This window comes from Penaeus vannamei, chromosome 40 (assembly GCF_042767895.1).
Source record: "Penaeus vannamei isolate JL-2024 chromosome 40, ASM4276789v1, whole genome shotgun sequence".
Taxonomy (NCBI): domain Eukaryota; kingdom Metazoa; phylum Arthropoda; class Malacostraca; order Decapoda; family Penaeidae; genus Penaeus; species Penaeus vannamei.
The window spans coordinates 20,756,408-20,766,407 of NC_091588.1; the positions used below are offsets into that span (position 1 = coordinate 20,756,408).

At 40.3% G+C, this 10,000-nt stretch overlaps 1 protein-coding gene across 1 annotated transcript in view; it reads right to left on the reverse strand.

Annotated features, from left to right (window-relative positions):
• Positions 1–6: 6 nt before the first annotated feature.
• LOC113813463 (uncharacterized) overlaps positions 7–10,000 on the reverse strand; it is a 41,722-nt gene continuing 31,728 nt past the window's right edge. Inside the window, exons 2-3 of the mRNA XM_027365444.2 lie at positions 3,080–3,209; positions 7–1,359 (exon numbers count right to left, since the gene is read on the reverse strand). Of these exons, the coding sequence (XP_027221245.1) occupies positions 1,247–1,359; positions 3,080–3,209 (243 nt within the window). The 3' untranslated portion in view covers positions 7–1,246. The remainder of the gene's footprint in view (positions 1,360–3,079; positions 3,210–10,000) is intronic.

A 10,000-nucleotide genomic window follows, 5' to 3' on the forward strand; every position in this document is an offset into this window, starting at 1 on the left:
ATTTCACTCTTCTATTTTCTTTTTCTTTCTGGTATACTGTGTCCAGTCTCTCGCCAGCACTCAATGTACAGCCATGTGCAGTCACAAATTACAACTATCTTCCTTCATTTCGGTAAAAATCTGACAGAAAGACTGAGCCAATGTACACCCTGGTCAATCACTTAAAATTGTCAGGCCTGGTCGGTGAGGTGTAAATTGTTCATGATTTACTGCTCGTTGGTAGGTAGTCTATGAACATTGTTTCTTTCGTTGTTTTATGATGCGTCCAGCGTGGTACAGACGACTTGGGTACTGTGAACTACAGATGTGGGACATGCTGCACACAATCTTTAGCCACCATATCCTCAAACACAAAACAGTCCAGTAAGTAAATCATATTATATAGTACTATTAAATAATTATGTAACATACATGTTGACTACCAGTCTCAACTACAGATAATTCCAAAATTTATGATTACCCATAACAATATGTCGTTCCGTACTGAATACCTTTTAGATGTCAGGTTCCCGAATCATGAACAGGTATCATGTTAAAATGCATACCCATTACTCAGGTGTCAAAATATTTCGCCAGGTTTAAATAATCATCAAACAAAATGGAGAAGATAGCTGTCTCTCTTTGATTGTGTCAGAATACATTTAATAAACCTAAATGTCATCTTCAAGACGTGAGGTGACGGAATTGTCCTTTTGTCAGAACTTCGCACACACTGTCGCTGCACCGTCTTTTGTTTGGCTTTATTTCTGGTCTTCATGCTCTGGGTCGTATTGCACATCAGTGTTGTCAGATCCCACGTCAAGTTAGCACTGTAATATACCCGAAGTGAGGTACTGCACTATCCCACAGCGCTACTGTTTCTTGGTCAAGATCAACGGGGTCTTGCTTAATAACTGTTGTTCTAATGTCTCAGCTCAGTTTTATCAGGGTACTATGGCTAGGATGTCACTAACACTTTATCCAAAAGACTCTTGGTCTTTGCTTCAGCTGTCTTTTCTGTTTCCTCCTTATCTTGTAGAATAAATTAAAGGGAGCAAAGATTGAAAACGAATAACCAGTCACATTTCAAAGAACTATTCTTCATTTCAAACCACTGGTACCTTAGAAGCTTCACTTTTCCGTCTCTCATCACTTTTCAGCCATGGTTCTAAATACGCCATTATCACATACGAAACACTTGAGTGCAATTACTGCTTAGAGTTATAAGCAGTTTCATTCAGGGGAGCTCTCCTGGTTCTCCTTGTGTTCACCTAGCCCTGCTGAACATGAGGATAAGCAGAAGCAGTAGGAAGTGGGTCACCGGGTTGGTAACAGGAGCTCCACTAAGCCCTCCCTGCTGTACTGCTGCGTGGTGCTGGCCTGGGGTCGGAGGTATTAAATCGTGTATCAGTAACTACTAGGTCTACACACTTAATACTAATATGTATGTATAAAGCACTGTGTTAGCATAATTACCACAGAGGAAATGTAGGGACTTCCATTATCTGAAATAAACGTTTCCGATTTTCCTTGTAAACACTAGTATCTACTTCCAGTATGAAAATGAAAGTGGTCTACTAACTACTGACCTCAACTCTCCCAGTGATAATTCCTCCAATAATAGAGCATAAGCACTTCCAACAACTTATCTATACCCTCACAACCGATTAACATTTCTCACAAACTATTAACTTCCCTTGACCTGTTAACAATCCTTACAAGCTATTAACACTCTACTATTACCTATCAACACCGTCAGTAATCTATAACCTGTCATTATTGATCAACACTAGTATTCTGTGACCAATCAACACTTTTTTCTGCAACTTGTTAACTTTGTAACATTTCCCTCTAACTTCTGACAATTCATGAAACAATCCTCATTTTTTAAAAAGATTTCCCACATCCTATTAGCACTCCATCCAGCTACCAAGTATTTACTAACTCGTACTTACTAGAGCCTACTCCTTTCAGCAGTCTGACTTGTGTTTCATCCCCTTCCCCGCCCACCTACCATGTTATAAGGTCCATTCTATTATGGCATGCATTCTGGCCTTCTCCCTACTCATCTATGGTTTCTATAAGCAATTCATCTTCCCTTACCATCTCCCTTCCTAAACATCAACCACGCTGTTCGATCCATCTACCTTTCCAAGCTCACTTCTGTGCTGTGCAATCCGCCCTCTTCTCTGCAAACATACACGCTATCCATCGTTCTTCTAGCTAACCCAATATTCTATATGCTCTGTCACCCCTAACCACCTACCTATGCTTTGTATGTCCTCATTCCTTGCCTATCTAAGTGCTGTAGAGTCGATATCTTTACTCTATCCACCTACGTGATTTACTATCCGTCCCTCCTTTAGCTAACCTCTAAAGATGCTGTGCAATCCATCGCATTCCCCGACCACCTATATGCTGTGTGATCCATCCCTCGTCCAGCTAACCTTTCATGCTGTCGTACACTCTTTCTCTATTCCCCTCTCACCAACCCACTGCACAATTCTTCACTTTTGGCCGCCCACCTACATGCTGGTAGATCTATCTGCATTCCTCGCCCATCACTGTGCTGTACAATCCATCCCCATTCCTTATCAACGAACATACTGCACTATCCATCCCACTTCCAGCTAACCTTCCAAGCTGTAGTACAATCTGTTCCTATTCACTACTCAGTTGTGTGCCTTACAGTCCCTCCTTCACCTAACCTTCCTCGCTGCTGTCCAATCTGTATTCTTTCCCCGCCTACCAAAGTGTTGTATAATCCAAATCCTTTCCCGCCTACATGGGTTGTATAATCTGTCCTCTTTCCCGCCTACCTATGTGTTGTATAATCTGTACCCTTTCCCCGCCTACCCAAGTGTGGTATAATCCGTACCCTTTCCCGCCTATGTATTGTATAATCTGTACCCTTTCCCCACCTGTGTGTTGTATAATCCATACCCTTTCCCGCCTACCTTTTGTTGTATAATCCGTACCCTTTCCCGCCTACCTATGTGTTGTATAATCTATACCCTTTCCCCGCCTACCTATGCGGTCTATGATCCGGCGCCTTTCACCTATGTACTGTATGCTCCGTCCCTTTTCCCCGCCCACTTACCGTGCTGGACGTGGACGGTGATGACGAAAGGCGGAAGGTCCGAGGGGCTGCAGCTGTACTCCCCGCTGTCGGTGTCTCGTACGTTGTTGATCATCACCTGACTCCGGGTCTTCCTTGGGAATTTCTCCGTCTGCGAAAGAGAAAAAAAAGACGTTAATAAAGGCTTAGTAGATGGGTCAAAGTCGGGGCGGAAAGGAACTGGCCGCCCGACCGCATCATCCCGCGGGTTAGCAAGGATGCTTCTCTACAAAACATGTCCCTTACGTCCAGATGGATATGAGACCAACTTTGACTTTGAGAAGGATAAAAAAAACTAATTCTTACTATTGTTATTCTTTGAAGGCCTTTTTTAGGAATTTCTCTCCCTGTGAAAAATGAACGCCTTGTGGTCTATAAAAAGATGGCGGAGGCAGTATTTTTGAACCTCGATGAGTGGGATTAGTTTCCGTTCGAAATGTATGTCAAGGAAATAGATGCAGTTTAGGATTGATCAAGCACGAAAAAGTGAGCTTGTGTTATTTAATGCTCAATAAAAGTTGGATTTCATAAATATTCATTGATCGACTGCAAGTTGGGGTTCATCTATTTAAAAATATTTGGTTGATGCGTAAAATATTAAATATGAAGGTTATGTCAAAGGGACGAGTTTGAATGGTATTTTTTTGTGAAATATCGGAACCTTCCTTTCGATAAAAGTAATAAATTCATTCATTTCCAAAACTATCATAAATTATTTATAACTTCCACCAAGAACATTATGTTTTTAGTAGTGTTAGTTGGTTTGTTAAGTGGTTAGCAGGTTGACTCAAAAGTTATGAACAGGATTGTATTTTTTTCAGTAATTGCATGTTATCATTACCTTTATAACCACCGCCATGGAGTTTATTTTTACGGACGTCACCAGTGTGATTGAGAAATGTGATTTTGATGTAATTCTCCACCTGGGAATGTCTTTATTGCATCAGTGTCCCTATTGCCTTGGCGGAGGTATGCGCACTTTGAGTGCTTCTACTTGATATATTTGTTTATTTATTTACTTATTCATTCATTTATAAATTTGTTTATATAAATTCATATATTTACTTTGTTATTATTCGTACCAATTCTGATAAAACCTGCAACAAATCTATATCAAAACCCAACATGCTTAAAGGAATAATCATCTGGAGTTTCCACTTTTTTTCATTATTTATTCACTTACCTCCAGCTGTAGCACCTAACCGAGCTCCGTTTTCTATGACACCGGACTTCAACGCAAAAGCGAGAGGGATAACTATTATATTTTTCCATATTTGATACCTTTCATGTACTAAACACGTGGAGTTTTTTTTCATGTAAAAGAATGTCACAATAAAAACTTGCTTATCGCTTGTCACACATCCGGCTTTGAACAATTAACAAAAATATGTGACTGTTTATCGGATACAGCAAATTGATATACATATTTTACCCCCAATAATAATGAATTAATATTTAGATATATGAACAAATAGATAATGGCGATAATATAATGGTGATGGCGATGACGATGATTATGATTGTGATTGATTATGATGATGATGGTGGTGGTGATGGTGATGACGCTGATGATAAATCGATTAATCAACATGATGATTATGATGATGGTGGTGATAGTGAGGGTGCTGGTGATGATGATGATTATGGTGGTGGTGGTGATGGTGGTTGCAGTGGTGGTGAGGGTATTGGTGATGATGATGATGATAAATCGATTGATCAACATGACTATGATGGTGATGGTGATGATTATGGTGGTGGTGGTGGTGGTGATGGTTGCGGTGGTGGTGAGGGTAATGGTGATGGTGATGATGCTGATGATAAATCGATTGATCAACATGATTATGATGATTATGGTGGTGATGGTGCTGATGATTAAGGTGGTGGTGGTGGTGAGGGTAATGGTGATGGTGATGATACTGATGATAAATAAATCGACTGATCAGCATACAAACAAGACGATAATAAAGACTAACCAAGAACAATAACGAAAGGAAAATATAAAACAGCTGAGAGCAACCCATCTCCTTCCATTCTCCGTCATTTTCCATTCTCTTCATTCGCTTTCTTTATTTTCCTGTTTTATTCCCATTCCTCTTTCTTCCCCTGTTAAGGAAAGATTAAATATACTTCGCATAAAAGATTATCTAGCTAAATGATACTGATTTTTGAATACCAGGATAATTATGATAATCATATTCGTAATGATGACAAAGATCGTCATGGAACTCCTATGTTAATTTATGGTAATTATATCTCTATTCAAGCAAGCTCACACAATATGTTTCTTTATCAGCTTCCCTATGAGGTGATATAACACGTTATGCTATGAGATATGACCCATCCCTTTCTCAATCAATTCAACGGTGGAATGAGGAATGTTATGAATAGAACGAGAGTCAGTGAAGATGGTATGAACAGTATAATAAATGCAATTACAATAATCCTTTCAGTATAGCATGTTGGAACTAATCTACATATGCGATACCTGTTTTTTTTTTTTTTTTTTTTGTCTTGTGTCTTCTCTCCACGTGATTATCTCGAGACAAAAATATTTTTGTTATGGACGAAAACTTTCCTCTTATTATAACTCGGTTTGGATCCCATTACCTGTGCTAAGAAAGTCTCCTGCTATAATAACGCGATAGAAAATAGCTTTTATAAGAATAGTCCTTGCGACATTGTGGCGTCACACGCACCTCAGGTACCTCGATCCAATTAGCTCTCCTCAAAGAACGGTTCTGTGGAGCCATTACTGATACCTGGAACATATTTTCAAAACTAAGACGAATTTATCAAGCTTTCCTATTTTTTTTTTTTTTTTTTTTTTTTTTTTTTTTTTGCTGTCGTGGATTTCTTTCGTCACCTGCTGCACCGAATCCTAATTTCAATAGCTGGATGAAATACTAAAGACTAGTAGTACTCCCCGAATAATATATTGAACATCTTGACTTGGTTTCTGAACGCTCGTGCCACATCCCTTATTTGGCTCTCCTAACTATACACCCTTTCTCGAGACAAAGAGATTGCCAAACCGATTCTCCAAGACGCTGCTTTCTCTCTTGCTCCTATCTCGGTTTTTTTAGGACATTCTTGACTCGCCGCCGATGGTCTGTTAGCGTCTATTTTGGTCTTATGAAGCAAGTAATTTTATCTCCAGGATCCAGCTCTCCCGTGGTGGGTGTTGCAACGTTCCTTTCTAGCCATCTTGCAGACCTGCGTTCGATCCCTCGCGCCTCCTGCTGGTGGTGACCCCGGCCATTCCTTGCACACAGGGGGGGGGGGGGGGGGAGGTTTAGTGGCGAAATGTCACAGCGAAGAATATCTATTGCAACAAATGGAAATTAAACTAAATGTTATAATCTTGAAAATCCTGTAAGATCCTTTTGGTCTTTGTCACATTTTGGATTTTTCTTTTTTTTTCTTTTTTCTTTTTTTGTTCTGTTCTGCTCTTGTCTTTTCTTCTCTCTTTTTAAGCTCTTTTCTCTTCATTTCGTTTCGTTTTTTTTCTTTTTTCCCGTTTCTTTTCTTATTGTTTCATTTCTTTTCTCTTATTTTGGTTGGGGGAGGTTTAGTGGCGAATTGTCACAGCGAAGAATATCTATTGAAACAACTGGAAATAAAACGAAATATAATCTGAAAAATCCTGTAAGATCCTTTTTGTCTGTCACATTTTGGATTTTTTTTTCTTTTTTTTTCTTTGTTCTGTTCTGCTCTTGTCTTTTCTTCTCTTTTTTTTAACTTTTCTTTTTTCATTTTTTCCGTTTCTTTTCTTATTGTTTCATTTCTTTTCTTTTCTTTTGGTTTCTTTCCTTTGCTTTCCTTTCCTTTTCTTTTCGTTTCATTTCGTTATCTATCTATTTCTTCACTTATTTAATCATTTGTGCATTTCGCTTCAGTCATTATTTAATTTGGTTATTTATTCACTTCGATTCCAGAACACATTACTATATTACTACTTGACAGAGTGAATAAGATAAGATGATGATGATTATGAAAACAAAGTTGATGGTGATGATTATGATGATGGTGGTGATGATGATGATTATGATGATGGTGATGAAGATGATGATGGTGATGATAATGGTGATTAAGATGATGATGGTGACAAAGACAAAGATAAAGATGGTGATGATGATGACAAAGACAAGATAAAGATAAAGATGAAAATAAAAATAAAGATGATTGTGATGATGATACAGATAAAGATGAAGAAGATAAAGATAAAAATAAAGATGGTGATTTTGATAAGAATGAATAATATAATTATGATAATGTTAATCATATCAATAATGATAATGATAATTCTAACGATATTAGCCGTATGAATTAATCCTAATACTAATACTAATAATAATAACAACAAGAACAATAAACATAACCGTAATAATCATAATAACGATAAAACATATAATAATGACTATCATATTATGAAGACTGATGATAATAAGCAACTTGATATTAAAACGGATGATATAAAAAGTAGTAACAGGAAAATGACAATTGTGATGGTGATTATTGTTATTATTATTTTGTTATTATCATCACCATCATTATCACTATAACTACTACTATTGCTAGTAATACTACTAGTTTTATTACTAGTACTATCGATACTACTAGTACTACTACTACTACAACTGCTACTACTGCTATCGCTACTACTCACTATTACAACCACTTTTGCTACTAATACAATCATCAATCCTCATCACTCTCGTGTGTGTGTGTGTGTGTGTGTGTGTGTGTGTGTGTGTGTGTGTGTGTGTGTGTGTGTGTGTGTGTGTGTGTGTGTGTGTGTGTGTGTGTGTGTGTGTGTGTGTGCGTGTGCGTGTGCGTGTGCGTGTGCGTGTGCGTGTGCGTGTGCGTGTGCGTGTTCGTGTGCGTGTGCGTGTGCGTGTGTGTGCGTGTGCGTGTGCGTGAGTGTGTGTGAAACGAGCGGGTAACTTCACAACGAAAGAGAGGAAATTAGAACTCGCTTCAGTGAAATCAAGTGATCTTCATAAACTCGTGATCGAGACGAATCACTTCCACCTCGCGCGCATAAATTCCTTCTCATTTACGCTTATTCCATTTCTCTTTCCCCTTTTCCTATTTTTCTTTCCGTTTTCCTATCTCGTTCTCGTTTTTTTTGGCTCTTATTCTCCTTCTTCGTTTTCCCGTTTGTTTTCCTTCTTCATCTTCTTGTTTTCCTTATCTTCCTCCTCAGCATCTCTATCCTCATTCTCATCTTCTTCTCTCTCTCTCCCTCTCCCACTTCCTTTTTCATTTTTTTAAAATTCTTCTATTTGTTTTCCTTATCTTCCTCCTCAGCATCTCTATCCTCATTCTTATCTTCGTCTCTCCCTCTCCCTCTTCCTCTTCCTTTTCCTCTCCCTCTCCCCCTTCCCCTTCCCTTTCCTCTTCCTCTTCCTCTTGCTGTCCCTCTTCTTCTTCCTCTTCCCCTTCCCCTTCCTCTTCCTCCTCTCCCTCTTCCTCTTCCTCTCCCCCTTCCCCTTCCCCTTCCTCTTCCTCTCCCTCTTCCCTCTCCCCTCTTCCTCTTCCTCTTCCTCTTCCTCTCCCTCTCCCCCTTCCCCTTCCTCTCCCTCATCCTCTTCCTCTCCCTCTTCCTCTCTTTCTTCCTCTTCCTCTCCCTCTTCCCTCTCCCTCTTCTTCTCCCTCTTCCTCTCCCTCTCCTTCTTCCTCTTCCTCTTCCTCTCCCTCTTCCTCTCCCTCATCCTCTTCCTCTTCCTCTTCCTCTCCCTCTTCCTCTTCCTCTTCCTGTCCCTCTTCCTCTTCCTCTCCCTCTTCCTCTTCATTTTTTTGATAATTAAATTTTGTCTTGTCGCAATTTCCTTACCGGATGCCCTTCCAGCAGTCAACCTTTTTTATCGTTCAGTATATATGGCAACTTATATAGTGATAAGTGGACACAAAGGCATAATCAACGAGGGAGATGGAGTGCACGAAATGGAAGCGGGTAGATAAGGCAATAGATAAAAGAGTAGATAGCAAAGAGAGAAAGAAGTATATTGATAATCTGATATACATCCTGGCATATTATGTATATATTCTAAGAAGAAAAGGGTATTAGAGAGAAGAAGAGGAAGAGAAGTAGATATAAGAAGAATAGAAGAAAAGAAGATGGAATTGAACGAAAATAAAATAATGAAAAGGTAAAGAAGAGAGGAATAAAGAAAAGAAACAATAAGAATGAGATTGAAGGAAACAACAGACAACAAAATCTAAGATCTACTCGGGCATATCCCTTCTCCCTCCTTCCTCCCCCTTCCCCTCTTCCTCCTCCCCACCCCCTCTACCCTTCCCCTCTCCTTCCTTCCCACTCCTCTCCTCCTTCTCCCTCCCCCCCCCCTCTCCATCACCTCCCCCTCTTCCTCCCCCTTGCTATTCTCCCTTTCCTTCTCCCCCTCTCCATCACCTCCCCCTCTTCCTCCCCTTTCCTCTTCTCCCTTCCCCATCCCCTATACCCTTCCCCTCTTCCTCCTCCCTCCCTCCCCTCCCCTACCCCTCTCCCTCCCTCCCCTACCCTTCTCCCACCTCCTCCCCTCCCCTCCTCACCGCCAGATGGCCAACGACACCCGCCCATCGAGAGATTTTCCCACGCTGGATTCCCCGACCGACAAGAGCTATGCGGCGAAGGGGATATATCGGCTTTAAGAGAAGAGACGCGAGGCATTGTGTGTGTTGAGAAGTCTTCGTGTCTATTTCTTTTTTCTTTTTTTTTTTTTGAGATGGGGGGGGTTGTTGTTTCTTGGGGTGCGGGGTGAGAGACGCTATTTTGTTTGTTTGTTTGTTTTTGAGATGGGGAGGAGTTGATTTTTTTTTTGGGGGGGGGGTGAGGGGTAGGGGGCGGAAGGAGACAGAAGGGGGGTTGTGTGTTTAGATCGAGGGGGGTGGGTGGTAGTG